The 27,541-nt window shown below is 44.9% G+C and overlaps 1 protein-coding gene across 1 annotated transcript in view; it reads left to right on the forward strand.

The window, feature by feature from the left end:
• Positions 1 to 27,541, forward strand: part of LOC138945764 (dynein axonemal heavy chain 2-like) — a 218,479-nt gene that overhangs the window by 6,168 nt on the left and 184,770 nt on the right. The window contains exons 3-11 of the mRNA XM_070317273.1: positions 1,791 to 1,973; positions 6,686 to 6,851; positions 7,264 to 7,428; positions 9,590 to 9,828; positions 11,266 to 11,457; positions 16,925 to 17,062; positions 17,337 to 17,444; positions 17,745 to 17,950; positions 23,614 to 23,743. Coding sequence (XP_070173374.1) covers positions 1,791 to 1,973; positions 6,686 to 6,851; positions 7,264 to 7,428; positions 9,590 to 9,828; positions 11,266 to 11,457; positions 16,925 to 17,062; positions 17,337 to 17,444; positions 17,745 to 17,950; positions 23,614 to 23,743 — 1,527 coding nt within the window. The remainder of the gene's footprint in view (positions 1 to 1,790; positions 1,974 to 6,685; positions 6,852 to 7,263; positions 7,429 to 9,589; positions 9,829 to 11,265; positions 11,458 to 16,924; positions 17,063 to 17,336; positions 17,445 to 17,744; positions 17,951 to 23,613; positions 23,744 to 27,541) is intronic.

The raw sequence follows: 27,541 nt of genomic DNA on the forward strand, positions 1-27,541 counted from the left end.
TGACCTATCCGGTGAACAGAGTGACTGGGTGCGCGACAGGGTGTCGGTGTGTCATCTACGTTACACAGTTTGTCTTGTGACCTGTCCGGTGAACAGAGTGACTGGGTGCGCGACAGGGTGTCGGTGTGTCATCTACGTTACACAGTTTGTCTTGTGACCTGTCCGGTGAACAGAGTGACTGGGTGCGCGACAGGGTGTCGGTGTGTCATCTACGTTACACAGTTTGTCTTGTGACCTGTCCGGTGAACAGAGTGACTGGGTGCGCGACAGGGTGTCGGTGTGTCATCTACGTTACACAGATTGTCTTGTGACCTGTCCGGTGAACAGAGTGACTGGGTGCGCGACAGGGTGTCGGTGTGTCATCTACGTTACACAGTTTGTCTTGTGACCTGTCCGGTGAACAGAGTGACTGGGTGCGCGACAGGGTGTTGGTGTGTCATCTACGTTACACAGTTTGTCTTGTGACCTGTCCGGTGAACAGAGTGACTGGGTGCGCGACAGAGTGTCGGTGTGTCATCTACGTTACACAGTTTGTCTTGTGACCTGTCCGGTGAACAGAGTGACTGGGTGCGCGACAGGGTGTCGGTGTGTCATCTACGTTACACAGTTTGTCTTGTGACCTGTCCGGTGAACAGAGTGACTGGGTGCGCGACAGGGTGTCGGTGTGTCATTTACGTTACACAGTTTGTCTTGTGACCTGACCGGTGAACAGAGTGACTGGGTGCGTGACAGGGTGTCGGTGTGTCATCTACGTTACACAGTTTGTCTTGTGACCTGTCCGGTGAACAGAGTGACTGGGTGCGCGACAGGGTGTCGGTGTGTCATCTACGTTACACAGTTTGTCTTGTGACCTGTCCGGTGAACAGAGTGACTGGGTGCGCGACAGGGTGTCGGTGTGTCATTTACATTACACAGTTTGTCTTGTGACCTGTCCCGTGAACAGAGTGACTGGGTGCGCGACAGGGTGTCGGTGTGTCATCTACGTTTCACAGTTTGTCTTGTGACCTGTCCGGTGAACAGAGTGAGTGGGTGCGCGACAGGGTGTCGGTGTGTCATCTACGTTACACAGTTTGTCTTGTGACCTGTCCGGTGAACAGAGTGACTGGGTGCGCGACAGGGTGTCGGTGTGTCATCTACGTTACACAGTTTGTCTTGTGACCTGTCCGGTGAACAGAGTGACTGGGTGCGCGACAGGGTGTCGGTGTGTCATCTACGTTACACAGTTTGTCTTGTGACCTGTCTGGTGAACAGAGTGACTGGGTGCGCGACAGGGTGTCGGTGTGTCATCTACGTTACACAGTTTGTCTTGTGACCTGTCCGGTGAACAGAGTGACTGGGTGCGCGACAGGGTATCGGTGTGTCATCTACGTTACACAGTTTGTCTTGTGACCTGTCCGGTGAACAGAGTGACTGGGTGCGCGACAGGGTGTCGGTGTGTCATCTACGTTACACAGTTTGTCTTGTGACCTGTCCGGTGAACAGAGTGACTGGGTGCGCGACAGGGTGTCGGTGTGTCATCTACGTTACACAGTTTGTCTTGTGACCTGTCCGGTGAACAGAGTGACTGGGTGCGCGACAGGGTGTCGGTGTGTCATCTACGTTACACAGTTTGTCTTGTGACCTGTCTGGTGAACAGAGTGACTGGGTGCGCGACAGGGTGTCGTTGTGTCATCTACGTTACACAGTTTGTCTTGTGACCTGTCCGGTGAACAGAGTGACTGGGTGCGCGACAGGGTGTCGGTGTGTCATCTACGTTACACAGTTTGTCTTGTGACCTGTCTGGTGAACAGACTGACTGGATTCGCGACAGGGTGTCGGTCACTTACCTGCGAAAGGAGGATTGGAAGCCAGAGCATCTGATGACCATCGACGAGTTTGTCAAAGACGGGGAATTCAGGTATCTCTTCTTCTACAAGGATGTCTACCGGGGCTTCTGTGTAGAGCGAGACGTTCCGCCCTTCCCCGTCGACCAGGTAACATCTTCTTCTTCGTTCATGGGCTGAAACTCCCACGTTCACTGATGTTTTTTTGCACGAGTGAATTTTTACGTGTATGACCGTTTTTACCCCGCCATTTAGGCAGCAGTCGCCAATTTCGGGGTAAACCAGATAACATTTATAAGACCCAAAACATATATCAAAGGTTTGTTTCCGATTGACATGGCCCAAAAAGTCGGTTGGTCGGTTCCCTTATTTTTACATTTAGTCAAGTTTTGACTAAATGTTTTAACATAGAGGGGGAATCGAGACGAGGGTCATGGTGTATGTGTGTATACGTGTGTGTGTGTGTGCGTGTGTGCGTGTGTGTGTGTAGAGCGATTCAGAGTAAACTACTGGACCGATCTTTATGACATTTGACATGAGAGTTTCTGGGTATGATATCCCCGGATGTTGTTTTTCATTTTTTCGATAAATGTCTTTGATGACGTCATATCCGGCTTTTTGTAAAAGTTGAGGCGGCACTGTCACACCTTCATTGGCTCACGTAAGTGTAGCCTATGCGATGGTAAACTTTGTCTGTCTGTGCGTGCGTGCGTGCGTGCGTATGTATGTATGTGTGTATGTCTGTGGTAGAAACTTTAACATTTTTGGCTAAACACCGAAATACTCATTTCACGTGGTTAATTTTCAAGCACCATCTTCAAATTATTGAAGCAATGATCAACATTGTGTCGGCATGTGTGTAGTTAAAGCGTGTATCCAAAGAAAACGGGTAGTGGGGGGTTTTGAAGGGGTACAAGCAGTTGACTGATTTGTGTCGTGTTTGGCATGTAGACGGCAGGTCAGGTGTCAAGATCAGGTCAGGGGTCGCGCGAAGGATTGTGGTCCAGTTCTCACCTCGCCGATTCGCCGGGGAAGACGATTTCATGTTGTTCGGTTTCTAAGCTCCAGAAAAGTAAATAAAGAAGATACCAAAGGGAGATTTCCTACAATTTGATCTGCACAGCGTGTTTCCAATGTCCACGCGAGGAAGAGCTGTCGAAAGCGCGGCAGTCAGTGTCGATCTTGCAGCCGTATCCCGGTAAGTTCAGAGACAGATCTAGTGTCTCCCACTCTAATAACGTGTCACCTACTGTTAATCCGTTTTGTTGACTCACGTGCGAAGCAAAAGTGAGTCTATGTACTCACCCGAGTCGTCCGTCCGTCCGTCCGTCCGTCCGTCCGTCCGTCCGGACGTCCGGACGTCCGTCCGTCCGTCCGGAAAACTTTAACGTTGGATATTTCTTGGACACTATTCAGTCTATCAGTACCAAATTTGGCAAGATGGTGTATGATGACAAGGCCCCAAAAAACATACATAGCATCTTGACCTTGCTTCAAGGTCAAGGTCGCAGGGGCCATAAATGTTGCCTAAAAAACAGCTATTTTTCATATTTTTCCCATTTTCTCTGAAGTTTTTGAGATTCAATACCTCACCTATATATGATATATAGGGCAAAGTAAGCCCCATCTTTTGATACCAGTTTGGTTTACCTTGCTTCAAGGTCAAGGTCACAGGAGCTCTTCAAAGTTGGATTGTATACATATTTTGAAGTGACCTTGACCCTGAACTATGGAAGATAACTGTTTCAAACTTAAAAATTATGTGGGGCACATGTTATGCTTTCATCATGAGACACATTCGGTCACATGTGATCAAGGTCAAGGTCATTTTGACCCTTATGAAATGTGACCAAAATAAGGTAGTGAACCACTAAAAGTGACCATATCTCATGGTAGAAAGAGCCAATAAGCACCATTGTACTTCCTATGTCTTGAATTAACAGCTTTGTGTTGCATGACCTTGGATGACCTTGACCTTGGGTTAAGGTCACATGTATTTTGGTAGGAAAAATGTGTAAAGCATGTGAGTCGTATGGGCTTTGCCCTTCTTGTTTTAATTTCTTTTTATTTCAGCAGACACGGATGTCAAACACAGTGCTAGGCAGTCACCTCTAGTGAAATGAGTTGAGTCTTAAGTACTTTGCAACAACTTCCTTGAACGTGAAAGACAGTTTTTGAATGCTAGATCTGTATCGCGTTTCATTCCAGACTCGATCCTCTCTTTGATTGTAGATCTACTGTTTGCTGTTTACGCACTATCATATGATTCGCTATGTAACGTTTGGTAAGCTTACCTTGCCACAGCTTTCTTGTCTTTGTTGGCATTTCTGGCTGTGTTGACCGTCAGAATTATTTTAAGAACCAGGCTGCTGCAGTCGACATGTATCGCATATTGTAGGGTTACCATGCTGCATAGGTAAAGTGGCTTGTATAACCTGACTATTCTGTTTCAAAACACTGTTTATATTTGTGTAGGTTGTAGTCATCATAACTAATCGCATTTTGCCATTTGTTTCAGAAAGGAGGTTAACCTACAACAAGATCGACGCTATGTCAGATATATGCCTCAGCCACATGAAGACTTCCGAATTTAGATCTACTCGGCATGGTGACAAGTCTTGATGAAAAGTATAGGACTGAGGACAGCAGTGGAAAAAGTGCCCACATGGCAGGTACCTAACCTATTACCCTAGTCATTTTATCTGTTTGCCTTCTTTTGAAAATTATACATGGAGTTGATATGATGCGTTAGTTTTAACTGTGTGTGTGTGTGTGTGCGTGTGTGTGTGTGTGTGTGTGTGTGTGTGTGTGTGTGTGTGTGTGTGTTTGTGTGTGTGTGTTACGGAGTGAGTGAGTTTGTGTTATGTTACTGTTTGTTGATTTCTTACGGGAGCCTTGAAGGCTTCGCCTCTTGTTTTTCAATCAAATTGATTGAAATTTTGGCCAAGCAATCTTCGACGAAGGCCGGACTTCGGTATTGCATTTCAGCTTGGTGGCTTAAAAATTAATTAATGACTTTGGTCATTAAAAATCTGAAAATTGTAAAAAAAAAATTTTTTTTTTAAAACGATCCAAATTTACGTTCATCTTATTCTTCATCATTTTCTGATTCCAAAAACATATAAATATGTTATATTTGGATTAAAAACAAGCTCTGAAAATTAAAAAAATTTAAAATTATGATCAAAATTAAATTTTCGAAATCAATTTAAAAACACTTTCATCTTATTCCTTGTCGGTTCCTGATTCCAAAAACATATAGATATGATATGTTTGGATTAAAAACACGCTCAGAAAGTTAAAACGAAGAGAGGTACAGTAAAGCGTGCTATGAAGCACAGCGCAACCGCGCCAAACAGGCTCGTCACTTTCACTGCCTTTTGCACTTGCGGCGGACTACGTTCAATTTCATTCTGTGAGTTCCACAGCTTGACTAAATGTAGTAATTTCGCCTTACGCGACTTGTTTATATTTTTTATTTTATTAGAGTTTGATTTTCTTTTAACAAATTCGCATAATATACTAGCCAAGGTTCGTCTTCTTGATCATATGGTTCTCTCCTATTCTATTCCTTTTCTTCCTAATAACCGGCACGGTTGGCCTAGTGGTAAGGCGTCCGCTCCGTGATCGGGAGGTCGTGGGTTCGAACCCCGGCCGGGTCATACCTAAGGCTTTAAAATTGGCAATCTAGTGGCTGCTCCGCCTGGCGTCTGGCATTTTGGGGTTAGTGCTTGGACTGGTTGGTCCGGTGTCAGAATAATGTGACTGGGTGAGACATGAAGCCTGTGCTGCGACTTCTGTCTTATGTGTGGCGCACGTTAAATGTCAAAGCAGCACCGCCCTGATATGGCCCTTCGTGGTCGGCTGGGCGTTAAGCAAACAAACAAACAAACAAACAAAAATCTCTTCCTAATTTACAACAAACGAATAGAAAACAGTCCAACACAAATGCATGATATTCTTTGAGAACTCACTAAATTTGCAATAGCTTAACTCTGGAATGTGAAAGAGTGAATACTCTTGCTTTTAGTGATCTGTCCCCCAAAGGTCAGAGAAGAGGAAATTTTCTGGTAAAGTCTTCAAATTTGTGTGTTTGTGTGTTGATTTGTTTTTGTGTTTTGTTGTTGTTGTGTAAAAAAATTTGTTTGCAGGGTCGGGAGGAAAAAAATAGGGTTAATCGGAGAATCGGAAAAAAAACACACAACATGTGCTTCATGTCAAAGAAGCAGTCATTTAATGAAAACATCGTGTTTTTCCAGCTAAACAATTTATTGTGCTTTTCCAGCTAAAGAACTTATCATGTTTTTTCCAGCTAAAGAAAAGTCGAGTCGTCGGTCCTGTGGGACCATGGATTAAACAAGTTATCGTGTTTTTCCAGCTAAACAACTTATTGCGTTTTTCCAGCTAAACAACTTATCGCGTTTTTCCAGCTAAACAACTTATCGCGTTTTTCCAGCTAAACAACTTATCGCGATTTTCCAGCTGAACAACTTATTGCGTTTTTCCAGCTAAACAACTTATCTCGTTTTTCCAGCTAAAGAACTTATCGCGTTTTTGCAGCTAAACAAGTTATCGCGTTTTTTCCAGCTAAAGAACTTATCGCGTTTTTCCAGCAAAACAACGTATCGTGTTTTTCCAGCTGAACAACTTATATCGCGTTTTTCCAGCTAAACAACATATTTTTTTTCTCCAGCTCAACAACTTATATCGTGTATTGTGTTTTTCCAGCTAAAGAACTTATCGTGTTTTTCCAGCTAAACAATTTATTGCGTTTTTCAAGCTGAACAACTTTTCGCGTTTTTTCCAGCTAAAGAACTTATCGCGTTTTTCCAGCTCAGTGAACAACTGATCGTGTTTTGCAGCTGTTCTACTTCCTGAAAGTGGGCGACTTGGACAGGCTTCGCAAGGGCAACTTCTTCGACAGTGTGCAGTATGGGTCGCTGAACGGGGATTACCTGAACAGTCTGCTGCGAGTCATGAGCAAACTGCACGGCCCACAGTTCTTCTCCAACCCCACGTGGACAGAGTGTATCCTACTTTAGTCCGCAGTCACACACACACACACACACACACACACACACAAGGGGGGGGGATATCTCAGTTGGACGAGCATTGGACTTGTGATGCTAAAGTCCCTAGTTCGAATCCCTGCAGAACCGGACACGGGTCAACTTTAAGTGCAGACTCAGAGACGGTGTCCATGTCCCACCCCTGTGTCACCACAGTGGCAAATAAAAGACCTCGGTCATTGTGCCAGAAGTGAAAGAGGAGGATTACACCTAAAACACGCACACATATCTGGGTAGCGCGACTTTTGTTGCTGCTAGCTTTTCACTTAGAGGAAGTGACCCGAATTTGCCAGCATTGGGATCATGGAGAATCTAAAAATAAAATTTTAAAAAAAATGGTAGAAAAACTTCCCGACCTTAACACAGTTCAGCCATGCGTAACGACTTTTCGGAGAAGTTTCACCGGTTCATGTCAGGCCTGACGGACACGCGGTGGAAACTGGAAGGCAAGACAGTGCTGTACATTCCCAACGAGGGCAGGGTTTTCCCCATCGTAGAAGCCGCTGAAGACAAGGAGTATATACAGAGAATGGAGGGTATGGCGTGGAATTGTTTGTGTGTATGTGTGTGTGTGTGTGTGTGTGGCTGTGTGTGGGTGTGTCAGTATGTGGGTGTTTGTGAGTGTGTGTGTGTGTCAGTGTGTGGCTGTGCTGCAGGGTGTGTGTGTGTGGCTCTGTGTGTGTGTGTGGCTCTGTGTGTCAGTATGTGTGTGGGTGTGTGTGTGTGTGTCAGTATGTGGGTGTTTGTAGTGTGTGGCTGTGCCGCTGGGTGTTTGTGTGTGTGTGTGTGTGGCTGTGTGTGTGTGTGTGTCAGTATGTGGGTGTTTGTGAGTGTGTGTGTGTGTGTGTGTGTGTCAGTGTGTGGCTGTGCTGCAAGGTGTGTGTGTGTGTGGCTCTGTGTGTGTGTATGTGGCTATGTGTGTCAGTATGTGTGTGGGTGTGGGTGTGTGTGTCAGTATGTGGGTGTTTGTAGTGTGTGCCAGTGTGTGGCTGTGCCGCTGGGTGTGTGTGTGTGTATGTGTGTGTGTGTGTGTGTGTAAGGCACGACAGTACTGTACATCCCCAACCAGTGCAGGGTTGTTCCCATTGCAATGTGCTTTGTTGTTGTAGTTGTGGCTGCCATTAAGACCTTTCTAAGCTTAAAAGAAGGAAACTTTGTTTTAAAGACTATTGGTGCAAAGTTTATAATGGACCTCATTATGCTCATAGATGAACAAACCTTGTTGAAAAGAACAGCGCAAGACTCGTATCATGCAGATGCACGCGCTAACACGCATGCACATCCGCAGTCCCCCCCTCCCCCTCCCTACCCAGACAAGCACCATACAATAGCTGAGGTATTTCACTAGTCTTCTCCTAGTATCCATCGGTAATGCAGATCACCCTGCGTTACCGCGAAGTCGAAAGAACAGTCCGAATTAACGATTTCAGACAGGCGCAATGGCCTCCTCGCCGGTCTCCCATGCAGAAGGTTGAGTGTTCGAATCCCGGCCGAGCCTAGGGAGATTTCCCAGGTCAACTTATGTGCAGGCCTAGTGCTTTATTCTCCTTCGTTAGCACACACAGGTGAACAGGGATAAGATCTTGTAATCCATGTCACAGTTCGGTTGGTTATAGAAAGACCAATATACCAAGTTTGCATCCTCTAAAATCGGCGTTTGTCTGCACGTAAAAACCCAATCGTGCAATAAAACACGAGTGTACGTTAGAGTTTCAGCCCATGAACGCAGACAAATAAGACAGAGTTTCAGCCCATGAACGCAGACAAATAAGACAGAGTTTCAGCCCATGAACGCAGACAAATAAGACAGAGTTTCAGCCCTTGAACGCAGAAGAATAAGACGGAGTTTCAGCCCATGAACGCAGACAAATAAGACAGAGTTTCAGCCCATGAACGCAGACGAATAAGACAGAGTTTCAGCCCATGAACGCAGAAGAATAAGACAAGAGTTTCAGCCCATGAACGCAGAAGAATAAGACAAGAGTTTCAGCCCATGAACGCAGAAGAATAAGACAAGAGTTTCAGCCCATGAACGCAGAAGAATAAGACAAGAGTTTCAGCCCATGAACGCAGAAGAATAAGACAAGAGTTTCAGTCCATGAACGCAGACGAATAAGACAAGAGTTGCACTGAGTCCATGAACGCAGAAGAACAAGATGAAGTTTCAGCACATGAACGTAGAAAAATAGGACGGAGTTTCGTGCAATAAAACACGAGTGTACGTTAGAGTTTTAGCCCATGAACGCAGACGAATAAGACAGAGTTTCAGCCCATGAACGCAGAAGAATAAGACAAGAGTTTCAGCCCATGAACGCAGAAGAATAAGACAAGAGTTTCAGTCCATGACCGCAGACGAATAAGACAAGAGTTTCACTGAGTCCGTGAACGCAGAAGAATAAGACAAGAGTTTCAGTCCATGAACGCAGAAGAATAAGATGAAGTTTCAGCACATGAACGTAGAAAAATAGGACGGAGTTTCGTGCAATAAAACACGAGTGTACGTTAGAGTTTTAGCCCATGAACGCAGAAGAATAAGATGAAGTTTCAGCACATGAACGTAGAAAAATAGGACGGAGTTTCAGTCCATGAAAACAGAATAATAAGACGGAGTTTCAGCCCATGAACGCAGAAGAAGAAGACGGAGTTTTAATCCATGAACACAGACTAACGATGTCTTCCTCGCTGTTGTGTGTGCAGTGTGCATGATCCACTGGTCGCGCCAGATCAAGCACGTGCTCAACATGCAGACATCGGGGACGGGAGAGTCGGAGCAGGGGCCGCTGGCCGAGGTTGACCACTGGAAGAACCGCTGCGCTGACCTCACCGGCATCACCTCGCAGCTTGACCACCCCGCCATCGTCCGCATCATCAGCGTCCTGCAACACGCCAAGTCCAACTACATCACGCCATTCCTCAAGCTGGCTGGAGAGATTATGGTGAGGGGGGAGGGGGGGTGTTTGGTAAAGGTGGGGGGGGGGGGGTGTCGGAGTGTCCTGCAGATCATCAAGACCAACTACAGGACTCCATTTCACAAGCGCATGTTTATAGTGGGGGGGGTTCGAGCATGGTTGGGCTGGGCGGTGGAGTCGAGGTGTGTGTGTGTTAAAGGTACTGAACTTGTCAAATCCAGGTGCACGGAGCCCCTGGGGCTTTTAGTCATACCTCAGGCAGCTATCCGTTAGAAGAACTACCAAGTTTCATTGACTTGCACCCAAAGAGTCAAGAACTGCGATTTTTTTACGAATTAATTTCGTACTCGGACCCGGCTGGTCTTGACCTATTTTTGGATCTAAATTTAGATCAGATAGATCACCACATCATGCACAAAAAGACACGTCACTAAGCAAACTATCTCAGACGTCATCATGAGTTTGTGTAAAACAAAATGGAGACCGGAATCACTCAGTTGAATCGAACTCCGACCAAACACCACGTAATAACTAGGTTAATGTAGGCACTCGCGTGAACAAGAAACTGTCGAGCTTCACAGATGTCGTCGTTGGGTAGTTTTGGATTTGTTTTACTACCATAGGAGGATTTTTGAACTGTAAATGCACTCAGCTGCAACAAAAACGCAAAACGAAGGCTGTGAGCTGCACTGTGCCTTCAACCTATACAAGCCATGATTTATCAGCTTGATAGTCTTCCACCGCCTCGTTATCTCTTGTTTTTCCTCATTTTGGTTTTTTCGTATTATTCATCCTCCTATTCTACTCCTTCTCTTCCTAATTTACAACAAACGAATAAAAAACTGTTCAATACATATGCATAATATTTTTTGAGAACTCACGAAGTGTGCAATAGACTAACTCTGGAATAACTTTTGCACGGGTTGTGAAAGACTGAATACTCTTGCTTTTCGTGAGGCAAACAGTTTACATGTGCTTCTTGTCCACGTGTTTCCAAACACACCCGTGGCCTATAATGTCACGTGGGAAAGTTTGACTCAGTGAAGACAAGAGTAATAACTCTTTCACAACCCATTCAAACCCGACAGAGTTATTTTCGAAAATCGTTAATATCGAATATCTGTACCCGGGAGAACAAACTTTGTTATAGTTACGTAGAAGGTCACAGAGCTAAATTTAGCGTTAAGAAACTAGAGCTACATCTGCCGCACGCCGGTGTTGGCCTTTAGTTTGCAATGTTTGTTGAGTGCAGGAAGGGTCGCGACAAGCGGAGAGCAACCTGATGTTCCTGAACGTGCTGAAAGAGCCGTGTCACGAGATGATGTTGGCCTATAATGTGCTATGATTGTTGAGTGCAGGAAGGGTCGCGACAAGCGGAGAGCAACCTGATGTTCCTGAAGGTGCTGAAAGAGTCGTGTCACGAGATGATGTTGGCCTATAATGTGCTATGATTGTTGAGTGCAGGAAGGGTCGCGACAAGCGGAGAGCAACCTGATGTTCCTGAGCGTGCTGAAAGAGCCGTGTCACGAGCTAATGGAGGCAAAGCCCCCAGAGATCCCCGCCTTGCTGCCCAACATCCTCAACATCATCCGTATGATCTGGGTCAACTCAGACTTCTACAAGTCACGGGAACAGCTCACCAGTCTGCTGAAAAAGGTTTGGGTCTGAGTTGCGATGTCGTTAAGCCTGAAATTAATGGGGCGAAATCGACTTTGTGAAGCTTGCTGCACGAAGCTTCTCCACTGGATTTTATAGGTTTGATTGTGATGATCCACGTAATAATGACATGATTGTTGTGATGGTGTACAGGTTTGATTGTGATGATCCACGTAATAATGACATGATTGTTGTGATGGTGTACAGGTTTGATTGTGATGATCCACGTCATAATGACATGATTAGTGAGGTTGCGGGGAAGACGCCCGACAACTCAGCACGACGACAAGTGACGCTGACCTTTTTTTTCTCCCCCTCACACAGTCGGGACGGGGCCTTTGCGAGACGTTCTGGCTGGAAAATGGAGCAATTTGTCGTCGTCGCAAAAACGGAAGATAGAAATTGGTCTTTGCTGGTCGAGTTCACTTTAATTAAAGTATGTGTTATGGACATACAGATTGTTCATTTTGCAAATAGCTTTGGAAGAAAAGGGAAAAAAATCTTTGATAGGCGTGGATTTACAGTTTGTTTTGTCGGGTACCATCTCAATGAAGCCGCTATAAACTGTTTGCGCAGAAGACGGACGCGTCCCGAGTAAAAAAACCAAGACTATAGTAACGTCACATTTCGGCTCAGCGGTCCGGGACGCGTGCTGAAACAACGGCTGCAAAAGCGAAATTTGGTGTTTTTCACGTCCGGGCCGAACGAATGAATAAAATACTCGTTTTATTCTTAACTTGAGATGTTTGGATGGTGCTTTCTTCTCTGTTTGAGGTTCCAGTTTGTGATCGGCTAAAAAGCAAAACCATGTTTTTGAAGGGGAAAATAGTTGTGTCACACACACACATCGCTACGGCTACTTGTTAGAGGAATGAGAAAAAATGTAGTCGAAACTATTTTTTATGTGTGTTGGTTTTGTTTGTTGGATCAAGTCAAGTCAAGTCAAGTCAATATTATTTTAAAAAAAACCTAGGGTTACATGAATAAAATAAATAAAAATTGCAATAAACACGACAAAAAAGATATATGTAATAATGAGACACAACACTTCTAATTAACCGAAAATAAATCAAGCTTAATTCATAACAAAATAATTGAAATCATACATTTTTTTTTTTACAGGAATGTATATGTTTCTGTGTTTGTTTTTGTTTCAATAAAAAAAAACGTGATCAAATAATCGGTGGATAGGGGTTTGCGCGGGTGGCTTTGGGTGGGGGGGGGGGGGGGGAGGGGGGGGAAGGGGGGGGGGGGGTTAACCCGGGATTTGTAAAAATGTAAAAACATTTTACAAATCACGTCGAACCTAAAACCGCGATTTGTAAAAATGTAAAAATATCGCATTCCACAAAGTAATGCATGCCTTTTATTATTAATATTTGTTGTTTAGAGCCTCTACGCTGCGTGGTGGGGGTGGTTTTAGATCCACATCCCATTTTGGTGCAATCCCATTTTGCCGCCGTCCCATTTTTTGCCCCATCCCATTTTTGCGACATTTCACAAGCCAAGCGTCATTTTACTAACATGTCATAACAATAGCGCGACATCCCATTTTGACACCATATCCCAAATGACCGCCATGCCGTTTCACCGCCATTCCATTTCGCCCCCATCCCATTGTCGCAAACATTTCACAAGCCAAGCGTCATTTTACTAACATGTCATAACAATAGCGCGACATCCCATTTTGACACCATCCCATTTGGCCGCCATCCCATTTTGATTTATTCTTCTTGCCAAGCCTCACTATACTAGGGGAAAGGCTCCTAATATGGACCGGCTCCTAATATGTCCTGTTCTGACAAACTAACGGCGCTAGAGCGCTCAAAACAATTTCATTCGCTTTATTCACCCTCTCTGGATAAGTTGCACATGTCAAAACAGTTGCAGAAACACAAACCTCAAAACCGTTAGTCTTTTTCGCCTTTTTTCACTTTTGGCAGCGTTCACTCTAAATTTGCCGCCTAAAACGGACTCGTTTCTGTCCACAGCCAAAGCTTTCATAACACAAAAATGGCTATATATGACAGCTAAGACAGTATTTGTTACATTTTAACAGTGTGTACCCCGAGTTTCTTCTACTGTAAACAAAAAATATTAGCAAAATCTCAACTATGTGTGAGTCCCCTAATAGCTAGGGACCACCTTCAACAAATCGAAGAAAATAAAAACTAAAGGCAATTTTAATTAATTCATTAAGAAGCTTGCTGAAAATAACCTACATGTGTAACTAGCCCTCAAGATATCAAAAAAATATAACAAATAGTCTTTTTTTTGTGGAAGTTGATAATTTCACTTATTTTCACTCTGTTTTTAATAAGCTTTTTCAGTTTCCTGGTGTGCTTCAAATAATGCTCTCATCAACCCGAAACAGCTAAATCTAAAGCATATTTGAATTAGTCTGACTTGCACACTAACTTGTATCATGTTATTTTGAAGTAGGGGCTTTTTACAGTGATTCGCGAAGGCCGCTTCACTGGTCCATATTGGGCGCCCAGGCTCCTAATATGGACCATTTGTGATTTTGTTCTGTATTTAATTTTTGCTGAAGGTCTATCAAAGCTATTTCACTCTAATTAGGCCTAACTGTTAAACTAAGGGAGAAGGACTACCAACCACAAAATGAAACTTCTTCGCAAGAAAACAAGCTAGTTATCAGCAATAAACAAAAAGTGGTCCATATTAGGGGCCCTTCCCCTACTATACTGCGTTATTCAACTAGGGAGACATTCCGTTTACGCGAAATCCCATTTTTGCCACAATCCAAAATGTCGCGAAATAGGGATGGCGGCGAAATGGGATGACGGCAAAACGGCATGGCGACAATATGGAATGTGGTGCCAGTGATATGACACGGTGGTAAAATGACACTTGGCCTGTGAAATGTCGTGAAAAATGGATGGGGGCGAAATGGGATAACGGCGAAACGGGATTGCGCCAAAATGGGATGTGGAGCTAATGGTACAAGATATGGTGGTAAAATGACACTTGGCCTGTGAAATGTCGCGAAAATGGGATGGGGGTGAAATGGGATAACGGCGAAACGGGACTATTAGATCCTTTGGGGTAGCCTGACTCTGTTACTGCTAGCTTTCCACTGGGAGGAAGCGACCCGAATTTCCAAGCGATGGGACAAAAAAGTAATGACATTTTTTCTCTCAATAGATCCCTTCACTTTGGAGATGATGAGTTAAATATCGGGCGCATTGACGTGATTTGTAAAACATTTTCCAAATCGCGGGGCACACACACACACACACACGCGGCACATGCACCCGCGCACACTCACACACCCACACACACGCGCGCGCGTACGCACACACACACACACACACATACACACACACACACATACACACACCACACACACACACACACACACACACACGCATACACACACACACACACGCATACACACACACACACACACACACACACACACACACACACACACACACACACAAAATGTATGGGCTAACACGCAACAGCTGGTTTTTTTTATATGGTCACTGACCTGGAAGACCCAGGTGCAAGACGAATAATTCATATCACTGAAATGCGTGTTCCCCACGCACCACCCAAAACATGCCCCGAGGGGCTCCGCCTCTACAAGTCGTGTCAAAACCATTCGTTCGGGTGTCCAGGAGTTTTCTTCTTCAGGCCACTGATGCTCGTTCTCCCCGCAAACGCCACTTGTGTCACACGAGCGATGACGCCGAACGACACCGCACCTGTCTCGGTTCAGTCGTCGTTGTCGGTCCCGCCTTCCCCGCAACGTCTATATTGTTGTGGTGGTGCATAACGAAATGATTGTTGTGGTGGTGTACAGGTTTATAATTGTGATAATCCACGTCATAATGACATGATTGTTGTGGTGGTGTACAGGTTTGATTGTGATGATCCACGTCATAATGACATGATTGTTGTGGTGGTGTACAGATTTAATTGTGATGATCCACGTCATAATGACATGATTGTTGTGGTGGTGTACAGGTTTATAATTGTGATGATCCTCGTCATAATGACATGATTGTTGTGGTGGTGTACAGGTTTATAATTGTGATGATCCACGTCATAATGACATGATTGTTGTGGTGGTGTACAGGTTTATAATTGTGATGATCCACGTCATAATGACATGATTGTTGTGGTGGTGTACAGGTTTGATTGTGATGATCCACGTCATAATGACATGATTGTTGTGGTGGTGTACAGGTTTGATTGTGATGATCCACGTCATAATGACATGATTGTTGTGGTGGTGTACAGGTTTATAATTGTGATGATCCACGTCTTAATGACATGATTGTTGTGGTGGTGTACAGATTTAATTGTGATGATCCACGTCATAATGACATGATTGTTGTGGTGGTGTACAGGTTTGATTGTGATGATCCACGTCATAATGACATGATAGTAGTGGTGGTGTACAGGTTTGATTGTGATGATCCACGTCATAATGACATGATAGTAGTGGTGGTGTACAGATTTAATTGTGATGATCCACGTCATAATAGCATGATTGTTGTGGTGGTGTACAGGGTTATAATTCTGATGATCCACGTCATAATGACATGATTGTTGTGGTGGTGTACAGGTTTGATTGTGATGATCCACGTCATAATGACATGATTGTTGTGGTGGTGTACAGGTTTGATTGTGATGATCCACGTCATAATGACATGATAGTAGTGGTGGTGTACAGGTTTGATTGTGATGATCCACGTCATAATGACATGATAGTAGTGGTGGTGTACAGGTTTGATTGTGATGATCCACGTCATAATGACATGATAGTAGTGGTGGTGTACAGGTTTGATTGTGATGATCCACGTCATAATGACATGATTGTTGTGGTGGTGTACAGGTTTGATTGTGATGATCCACGTCATAATGACATGATTGTTGTGGTGGTGTACAGATTTAATTGTGATGATCCACGTCATAATGACATGATTGTTGTGGTGGTGTACAGGTTTGATTGTGATGATCCACGTCATAATGACATGATAGTAGTGGTGGTGTACAGGTTTGATTGTGATGATCCACGTCATAATGACATGATAGTAGTGGTGGTGTACAGGTTTATAATTGTGATGATCCACGTCATAATGACATGATTGTTGTGGTGGTGTACAGGTTTATAATTGTGATGATCCACGTCATAATGACATGATTGTTGTGGTGGTATACAGGTTTGATTGTGATGATCCACGTCATAATAGCATGATTGTTGTGGTGGTGTACAGGGTTATAATTGTGATGATCCACGTCATAATGACATGATTGTTGTGGTGGTGTACAGGTTTGATTGTGATGATCCACGTCATAATGACATGATTGTTGTGGTGGTGTACAGGTTTGATTGTGATGATCCACGTCATAATGACATGATAGTAGTGGTGGTGTACAGGTTTGATTGTGATGATCCACGTCATAATGACATGATTGTTGTGGTGGTGTACAGGTGAGCAACTCGGTGATCGCGCGGTGCTGTGCCTACATCGACCTGGACAGGCTGTTTGACGGCTTCATCGTGTCCAGCAGGAAGATTCTCCTTGAGTGTATCGACTGCTGCCATCAGTGGAGAGAGATCTACCAAAGGGTACACACTGCTTCTTAACATCAACATCGCCATTTCATGGAGTTTGCGCTTGTGGAATCAAATCAAATCTAATCAAATCGAATAAAACCAAATCAAATTACCCCAAGCATGAGAAATTACAGTGGTGGTGCACATAACAAAAAGACAGATGAAACACAAAACAATTATTAATAACCAGTAATGTGACATTGCGTGTGATGTTTTGCAGACGGCCACCATTCACTAGAGGTTTTCACCCCACGAGTAATGTGACATTGTGTGTGATGTTTTGCAGACGGCCACCATTCACCAGAGGTTTTCGCCCCACGAGTGGAAGCTGGAAGAGATCAACTTCTTCTCCCAGGTGGAGGCCTTCGTCCAGCGCTGCAGGGATCTGCTCGACGTACGTCACTCCGTTCTTGCTCTGGCCTTGCACTCGAATCACCTATACTGCTATGTGCCAACACATCTACAAAAAAGCTCTCTGTTGAACGTGTGTTTGTTTGTTTACAACATTTGCCAACACATCAAAAATAAGCTTTGCAGAACGCGTGTTTGTTTACAAGATTTGCCAACACATTTACAATAATGTTGATGAACGTGTGTTTGTTTGTTTACAACATTTGCCAATACATCTACAATAATGTTGATGAATGTGTATTAGTTTGTTTACCCACACATCTACAATAAAGTGTTTGTACAGGTGTGCGTGGCACAGCAGCACTTTGCGCGATACGTGGAGGGGAACCAGGAACCCTTACCTCAGTTCTGGGGACACAGAGGGCCTAACGCGGCGCAGGGCCTGGCGCTCATCGAGGACCAGTTCAATCGCAACCTCACCATCCTCCGCAAGCATAAGAAGTCCATCCTCGACGTCAAGTCCACCACCTGGCACAGCGACTTCACCAGGTACACGGGTAGTTCTGTTGGTAGAGCGCTGGACTTGTCATGCTTGAGTCACCAGGTACACGGGTAGCTTTGTTGGTAGAGCGCTGGACTTGTCATGTTTGAGTCACCAGGTACACGGGTAGTTCTGTTAGTAGAGCGCTAGACTTGTCATCCTTGAGTCACCAGGTACACGGGTAGCTCTGTTGGTAGAGCGCTGGACTTGTGATCTGCGGGTCTCGGGTTCGATTTCAGGCCGGTGTAACACGAGAAAATTACTCCCACGAGATTTTTACTCCGGAGTAAAAATGTCCTACGAAAATTGTACTCCCTTCACGAAAAACGTACTCCCCCATAACACGAGAAAATTACTCCCCACGACAGGTGTGTTCCGAGTCACATTTCGGTCGAAAATGTTACTCCCCTGACGAATAAATAACGAATAAATTATTCCACCCTAACACGAGCAATTTACTGAGGGCCCCAAAGGGGGGGTATCATCACGATCACGGGAAGGGAAATTTTCGCTTTCACGATCACAGTTACCTTGATTTTTGTTTTCACGATCACGAACACCAGTGGCAAATCACGGTCACGGTAAAAGTTGCATGTACAGAAAGCACGTGTCAAAGTAAACACAACCACACAGTAATTCGCTCCTCTGGATCTATTGTTTATTCAACACAAAGTGACAACTGTTGCACTTTTTTATAATTATTTTTTGAATTCTCTTTCATACACACATAGAAATACATATCATGATTTGTAATCAGTAACAAGAATGTTGTTTTCATTGGGTTTTTTTCTCTCTCTCTCTCTCTCTCTCTCTCTCTCTCTCTCTCTCTCTCGTTCTCTCTCTCTCTCTCTCTCTCTCTCTCTCTCTCTCTCTCTCTCTCTCTCTCTCTCTCTCTCTCTCTCTCTCTCTCTCTCAAGGACAGATTGTAAGAAAAGGCGTAGCCTTAAATCTAAATCCTTGTAAAATAAAGTTCAATTCAATTCAATTCAATTCTCTCTCTCTCTCTCTCTCTCTCTCTCTCTCTCTCTCTCTCTCTCTCTACACTCACACACATTCAACCCCCACACCCTCACTCACACACATGAATAAATACTTGCACAATTTCACATTTCCAGAGCTAAATCTTGTAAACCCATTTTCTCAAATACTATTGGGTGGATTGAAATTAAAGTACATGTATGTGTGATGGGTTCTTTATTTTCAACTTTGCCGTACAATTTGAGGTACACCATCGCCTGGTCCCATGGCCTTGAATAAAAAACAGGAATGCTACAGGCCAAAAACGGTTTTACCTGAAAGAAGCGCGCAGTACCAGTAGCGAAGCCACAAGCCTGAGCCTGCGAAGCAGGCGAGCCAACTAGGGGGGTCCGGGGGCATGCCCCCCCGGAATTTTTTTCAAAAAACGGTTAAAATCTGTGCAATCTGGTGCATTCTGGGCATCATTTTAGGGGTTGTAATAGTGTTGTGATCTTGTTAAAAATCCCATTTTAGCCTCCCCCCACCACCATTCAACACACCTCCAAACTGGTGAAAACAACACTACTGTGCGCTGGCTTCATTGAGACCGGCGCCCGGTCGCGTTGCGCGATATTCACACGGATCGTTTTTGCGGAAATTTTTCAACTTCACCGGAAAAAATTTGACTTTACCGGATTTTGAAAACGGCTTTATCGGATTTCCGGCAATTACCGGAAAAGTAGCATGCCTGACAAAATCCCCAACGAACATGACTTTGATCGTCTTTGACATGAGGATCAAGTGACCCAAACTGGCGCGTCTCCCCGCCATTGTTTCTGAATTTAACCCATTGTTGATATTAAAGTTTACAGGCGCTAAAATAAATCTAATGCAAAGAAGCGACAATTAGAATCTATGCCAAGCGTGTCCACGTTGCTGGGATGAAAAACACATTTCTAGTTTCGGTTTTGGCTAAACGCAGACTCGATCTCGAGCCAGAAGAGGTCACACTGAGCGAGTGACAGCCGGACGTGGCAATGTCGACAATGTCAATGATCTCACTTAAACTCAAAGATCTTGAACAAATTTCAAGATCTTTGCCTACATTCAGAACAGTCATAGAGCAACATAGATCAACATACCTTGATATTTCGTCTTCAGAAAGACCGACCCGTAGCCTGACCTTTCCACCAAGGAAGGCATTCTCGCCGCCTGTTTTGGTCTGGCTTGAATCCACAAAATATAACAGAAGTTCGATGACAGTACCGCTGCACGCCATTTTTGATCTTCGAATTCGAATTGCACTCAAAACTTTTGCACGAAGCCCTTCCATTGGATGAAGTTTGGCAGACTTTTGCAATTTGCCTTCTGATTGGATCTCTTTTTGTCAGTGTGTAATTGGTTCTTTTAAAGGGAAGCAATCGCTCTCAAAATCATATTTCTGAATGTGTTGTTGCTTCCCTTCAATCGGGGTTGGCTCCTTACCGAATAGACTAGAGGATCATAGAGTGTAAGGGTAATACAGCTGTGAAAAATGTACGTTGAAAATAAAATGCTTTGCAATAATGCCCATCACGATCACGAAAACAAATGACGATCACGATCACGAGACTTGATTTTTTTGTCATCACGGATCACGGGCAAAGTCCCATCACGATCACAGAAATGGAAATTTCGGCAATCACGGTCACAGAAAGGTCAAAAAACGCCAATCACGATCACGGTTTTAAACCCTTTGGGGCCCTCTTTACTGCCCACGCCAGGTGTACGCGACTTTTACTCCCCTGTCCCATGTTAGTCTTGGTGGTGGAAGGGGTGGAGGGAGGGTAGCGCATCCCATTTTCGCGTACGAGATTTTTACTGGAAGTAAAAAATTTAGGGAGTCACAATTTGGTGGAGGGAGTAATTTTTTCGTGCCTCGGGGAGTTCTTTTCTCGTACGAAAGGTGTACTCGGAGTAAGAATTTCGTACGAAATTTTTACTCCGGAGTAAATATTTCGTGGAGTAAGAATTTCGTGTTACACCGGGGCGGACACGAGTTAACTTGATGTGCAGACTAAAAGAGACGGTATCCATGTCCGACCCCTGTGTCACCACGGTGGCACGTAAAAGAACTCGGTCATTCTGCGATAAGTGCAGTCAGCTGATTGCACCTTAACACGCAAAAACCTGAGTAACGCGACTCTTGTTGCTGCTAGCTTTCCACTGGGAGGAAGCTACCCGAATTTCCCAGCAATGGTATGATAAAGAAATTGATGTCAAGATGATGATGATGATGATGATGATGATGATGATGATGATGATGATGCTACCTGGGGAGAGAGGGGGGTGGGTGAGTTATGACCTAGAAGAAGGTGTTGGGGAGAGGGGGGGGGGGGGGGTGAGTATTAACGAGGAAATACCGTCACTGTGCGCAGGGCCTCAAAAGCTGTCGGGTTGTTACGTCCTTGTGGAGGTTGGAGAGGGTGTGGTAGCTGGGTTGGGGATGGGGTGAGAGGGGGGAGGTATGGTGATGATTGGGATCGGTGCGTTAGAGATACAGTACTTGGTTTGCTGTCCCCAGAAGTAGTGTCTATGTCCCAAATACACACTGGTTCTATGTCCCAAATACACACTAGTTCTATGTCCCAAATACACACTAGTTCTATGTCCCAAATACACACTAGTTCTATGTCCCAAATACACACTAGTTCTATGTCCCAAATACACACTAGTTCTATGTCCCAAATACACACTAGTTCTATGTCCCAAATACACACTAGTTCTATGTCCCAAATACACACTAGTTCTATGTCCCAAATACACACTAGTTCTATGTCCCAAATACACACTAGTTCTATGTCCCAAATACACACTAGTTCTATGTCCCAAATACACACTAGTTCTATGTCCCAAATACACACTGGTTCTATGTCCCAAATACACACTAGTTCTATGTCCCAAATACACACTAGTTCTATGTCCCAAATACACACTAGTTCTATGTCCCAAATACACACTAGTTCTGGGGACACAAAAACCAAGTTAGCATAGCATAGCACATTAGGGGAAAAAGACAGGAAGACAGACATGGTTGAGTTGACTCGCAAGGTTCACCAAGACAGACATGGTTGAGTTAACTCGCAAGGTTCACCAAGACAGGCATGGTTGAATTGACTCGCCAGGTTCACCAAGACAGACATGGTTGAGTTGACTCGCCAGGTTCACCAAGACAGACATGGTTGTGTTGACTCGCGAGGTTCACCAAGACAGACATGGTTGAGTTAACTCGCCAGGTTCACCAAGACAGGCATGGTTGAGTTAACTCGCCAGGTTCACCAAGACAGACATGGTTGGGTTGACTCGCAAGGTTCACCAAGACAGACATGGTTGAGTTAACTCGCAAGGTTCACCAAGACAGACATGGTTGAGTTAACTCGCAAGGTTCACCAAGACAGACATGGTTGAGTTAACTCGCCAGGTTCACCAAGACAGGCATGGTTGAGTTGACTCGCAAGGTTCACCAAGACAGACATGGTTGAGTTAACTCGCAAGGTTCACCAAGACAGACATGGTTGGGTTAACTCGCAAGGTTCACCAAGACAGGCATGGTTGAATTGACTCGCCAGGTTCACCAAGACAGACATGGTTGAGTTAACTCGCCAGGTTCACCAAGACAGGCATGGTTGAGTTAACTCGCCAGGTTCACCAAGACAGGCATGGTTGAGTTGACTCGCCAGGTTCACCAAGACAGGCATGGTTGAGTTAACTCGCCAGGTTCACCAAGACAGGCATGGTTGAGTTGACTCGCGAGGTTCACCAAGACAGACATGGTTGAGTCGACTCGCCAGGTTCACCAAGACAGACATGGTTGAGTTAACTCGCAAGGTTCACCAAGACAGACATGGTTGGGTTAACTCGCAAGGTTCACCAAGACAGACATGGTTGAGTTGACTCGCCAGGTTCACCAAGACAGACATGGTTGAGTTAACTCGCCAGGTTCACCAAGACAGGCATGGTTGAGTTGACTCGCCAGGTTCACCCAGACAGACATGGTTGAGTTGACTCGCCAGGTTCACCAAGACAGACATGGTTGAGTTGACTCGCCAGGTTCACCCAGACAGACATGGTTGAGTTGACTCGCCAGGTTCACCCAGACAGACATGGTTGGGTTGACTCGCCAGGTTCACCAAGACAGACATGGTTGAGTTGACTCGCCAGGTTCACCAAGACAGACATGGTTGTGTTGACTCGCGAGGTTCACCAAGACAGACATGGTTGAGTTGACTCGCCAGGTTCACCAAGACAGACATGGTTGAGTTGACTCGCCAGGTTCACCAAGACAGACATGGTTGAGTCGACTCGCCAGGTTCACCAAGACAGACATGGTTGAGTTGACTCGCCAGGTTCACCAAGACAGACATGGTTGAGTTGACTCGCCAGGTTCACCAAGACAGACATGGTTGAGTCGACTCGCCAGGTTCACCAAGACAGACATGGTTGAGTTGACGCGCGAGGTTCACCAAGACATACATGGTTGAGTTGACTCGTAAGGTTCACCAAGATATATGGTTGAGTTGACTCGCGAGGTTCACCACGATAGACATGGTTGAGTTGACTCGCCAGGTTCACCAAGATATATGGTTGAGTTGACTCGTAAGGTTCACCAAGACAGACATGGTTGAGTTGACTCGCCAGGTTCACCAAGATTGACATGGTTGAGTTGACTCGCCAGGTTCACCAAGACAATCAAGGACCTGGAGGTGATGGCGGTCAACGTGCTCATCGCGGCCTTCACCACCGTGACGACCGTGCAGAAAGGCATCGAGGTCCTGGACGTCTTCCTGCATCTACAGTCACGGGAAGTAAGATACCTGTGTGGGTGTGTGTGTGTGTGTGTGTGTGTGGGGGGGGCGGTAAGCCTTCAACATCGTGCTGACCGTGCAGAAAGGCAATGGTTCCTAGACGTCTTCATGCATCTACAGCAACCAGTATGTGTGTGTGCGTGTGTTTGGGGAGGGGGGAGCCACCAGTATGTGTGTGTGGGGGGGGGGAGGGGGGGAGGGGGTCGGACTTGTCTATGTCCCAATAAAGTCAAACGTGACATCCTGGCTGTGCCCCTGGGGGGCCCGGTAGCTCAGTTGGTAGAGCACTGGAGTTGTGATCCTAGGCTCGCAGGTTCGAATCCGGGCCGGGACGGACACGGGTCAACTTTATGTGCAGACTGAGAGACGGTTTTATTGACTCACATGCGAAGCAAAAGTGAGTCTATGTACTCACCCGAGTCGTCCGTCCGTCCGTCCGTCCGTCCCGGCGTCCGTCCGTCCGAAAAACTTTAACGTTGGGTATTTCTTGGACACTATTAAGTCTATCAACACCTGATGTGGCCTGATGGTGTATGGTTACAAGATCTCAAAAAACATGTGCGGCAACTTGACCTCACTTCAAGTTCAAGGTCACAGGGGCCGTAATTGTTGTCTTATAAACGACCATTTTTCACATTTTCGCATTTTTTTCTGAAGTTATCGAGAATGGCAACCTTAGCTATGTATGCTAAACAGGGCAATGTAAGCCCTATCTTTGCACACCAGTTTAGTTGACCTTGCTTCAAGGTCAAGGTCGCAAGGGTCCTTTAAAGTTGGATTGTATACATATTTTGAAGTGACCTTGACCCTGAACTATGGAAGATAACTGTTTCAAACTTAAAAATTATGTGGGGCACATGTTATGCTTTCATCATGAGACACATTTGGTCACATATGATCACGGTGAAGGTCACTTTGACCCTTATGAAATGTGACCAAAATAAGGTAGTGAACCACTAAAAGTTCTTTCTTTATTTGGTGTTTAACGTCGTTTTCAACCACGAAGGTTATATCGCGACGAGGGAAAGGGGGAGATGGGATAGGGGAAAGGGGGGAGATGGGATAGAGCCACTTGTTAAGTGTTTCTTGTTCACAAAAGCACTAATAAAAAAATTGCTCCAGGGGCTTGCAACGTAGTACAATATATGACCTTACTGGGAGAATGCAAGTTTCCAGTACAAAGGACTAAACATTTCTTACATACTGCTTGACTAAAATCTTTACAAACATTGACTATATTCTATACAAGAACCACTTAACAAGGGTTAAAGGAGAAACAGAATCCGTTAGTCGCCTCATACGACATGCGGGGTGCAGAGAAATAAGGATGTGGAAAAGAAGACTTTTGGTAAGTGAAATAAAGGTGATGGATCCAGTCAGGTAGAAATAAGACAACAAGAAAAGAATTGGAAAACTGCAGGGAATAGTAGGGAGAGTTTTCTTGGAAGGAAATATAGGTGAAAGGACTGGTAAGGCAGAAATAAGACAAAAGAAGAGAAGAAACAGAACCGTTAGTCGCCTCTTACGACATGCTGGGTAGCATCGGGTAAATTCTTTCTAGTCCCAACCAATATGGGACTCCCCCTAACCCGCGGGGGGTACCACTAAAAGTACCATATCTCATGGTAGAAAGAGCCAATAAGCACCATTGTACTTCCTATGTCTTGAATTAACAGCTTTGTGTTGCATGACCTTGGATGACCTTGACCTTGGGTCAAGGTCACATGTATTTTGGTAGGAAAAATGTGTAAAGCAGTTCTTAGTGTATGATGTCATTGCTAGGTTTAGTTATTTGACCTTGACCCTGAAGGTCAAGGTCATGTAAAGGTCAAGGTCAAGCATGTGAGTCGTATGGGCTTTGCCCTTCTTGTTTTACATGGAGTCTTATATCGCGCGCGTATCTCCAGACTCGGACTCAAGGCGCAGGGATCTATTTATGCCGTGTGAGATGGAATTTTTTACACAATACATCACGCATTCACATCGACCAGCAGATCGCAGCCATTTCGGCGCATATCCTACTTTTCACGGCCTATTATTCCAAGTCACACGGGTATTTTGGTGGACATTTTTTATCTATGCCTATACAATTTTGCCAGAAAAGACCCTTTTGTCAATCGTGGGATCTTTAACGTGCACACCCCATTGTAGTGTACACGAAGGGACCTCGGTTTTTCGTCTCATCCGAAAGACTAGCACTTGAACCCACCACCTAGGTTAGGAAAGGGGGCAGAAAATTGCTAACGCCCTGACCCAGGGTCGAACTCGCAACCTCTCGCTTCCGAGGCAAGTGCGTTACCACTCGGCCACGGTATCCATGTTCCACTCCCGTGTCCCCACTGTGGCACGTAAATGACCTCGGTCATTCTGCCATAAGTGTAGATCGCTGATTACACCCAAACACGCACAGACCTGGGTAGCGCGACTCTGTTGCTGCTTGCTTTCCACTGGTAAGAAGTGACCCGAATTTCTCAGCAATGGGACAATATCATAATGAAAACAAGAGGCGAAGCCTTCAAGGCTCCCGTAAGAAATCAATAAACAGTAGCACAAACTCACTCACTCCGTCACACACACACACACACACACACACACACACACACACACACACACACACACAGTCACACACACACACACTCACACACACGCACACACATACACACACAGACACACACACACACACAGTTAAAACTAACGCATCATATCAACTCCATGTATAATTTTCAAAAGAAGGCAAACGGATAAAATGACTGTGTATTTGTTGTTGGTGCAGTTGTCCTTGAATGAGATCTTGTGCAATCCTCACACACACACACACACACACACACACACACACACACACACACACACACACACACATACACACACTCACTCACACGCACGCACGCACGCACGCACACACACACACACACACACACACACAAACATACCGTCACAAAACCGCACAAACACGCACGTACACACAGACACACATTTAAACTACATCAGCATAATTGTTGCTTGCCCGTCGTAAATCAGCACTGTGTTCATTTGCAAATCTACCATCAGCTTATCTGTCTTTTGCACTGCAGACACTAAGCAATAGGTACCTGCCATGTGGCCACTTTTTCCACTGCTGTCCTCACAGTCCCATACTTTTCATCAAGACTTGTCACCATGCCGAGTGGATCTAAATTCGGAAGTCTTCATGTGGCTGAGGCATATCTGACACAGCGTCGATCTTGTAGGTTAACCTCCTTTCTGAAACAAATTGCAAAATGCGATTAGTTATGATGACTACAACCTACACAAATATAAACAGTGTTTTGAAACAGAATAGTCAGGTTATACAAGCCACTTTACCTATGCAGCATGGTAACCCTACAATATGCGAAACATGTCAACTGACTGCAGCAGCCTGGTTCTTAAAATAATTCTGACGGTCAACACAACCAACACACTATTCACATTCCATTTTAAGGAGCAACGGAGGTACTCTCTGAGGGTCTTGTTTAAATGATAACGATCAACTCAGGAGGGAAAAAACAAGAGAGGAAAAAAGAAATCACATCAAACGCAGAAAAATACAGAATCACTGTGACACATGTACCATTATTTACAAACAAATGCCACAGCAAGCTTTCTTTGGACGACTGTCGTTGTCTCAAAACTCACATTCTACCTTCTGTCCGAAAGAATCTAATCTTACGTTGTACTGCCTTGAAAGAAAATGCCAACAAAGACAGGAAAGCTGTTGCAAGGTAAGCTTAGGCCAAAAAAAAACCAAGTCGCGTAAGGCGAAAATACAACATTTAGTCA

This window comes from Littorina saxatilis, linkage group LG13 (genome assembly GCF_037325665.1).
Source record: "Littorina saxatilis isolate snail1 linkage group LG13, US_GU_Lsax_2.0, whole genome shotgun sequence".
In the NCBI taxonomy this organism is placed as follows: Eukaryota; Metazoa; Mollusca; class Gastropoda; order Littorinimorpha; family Littorinidae; genus Littorina; species Littorina saxatilis.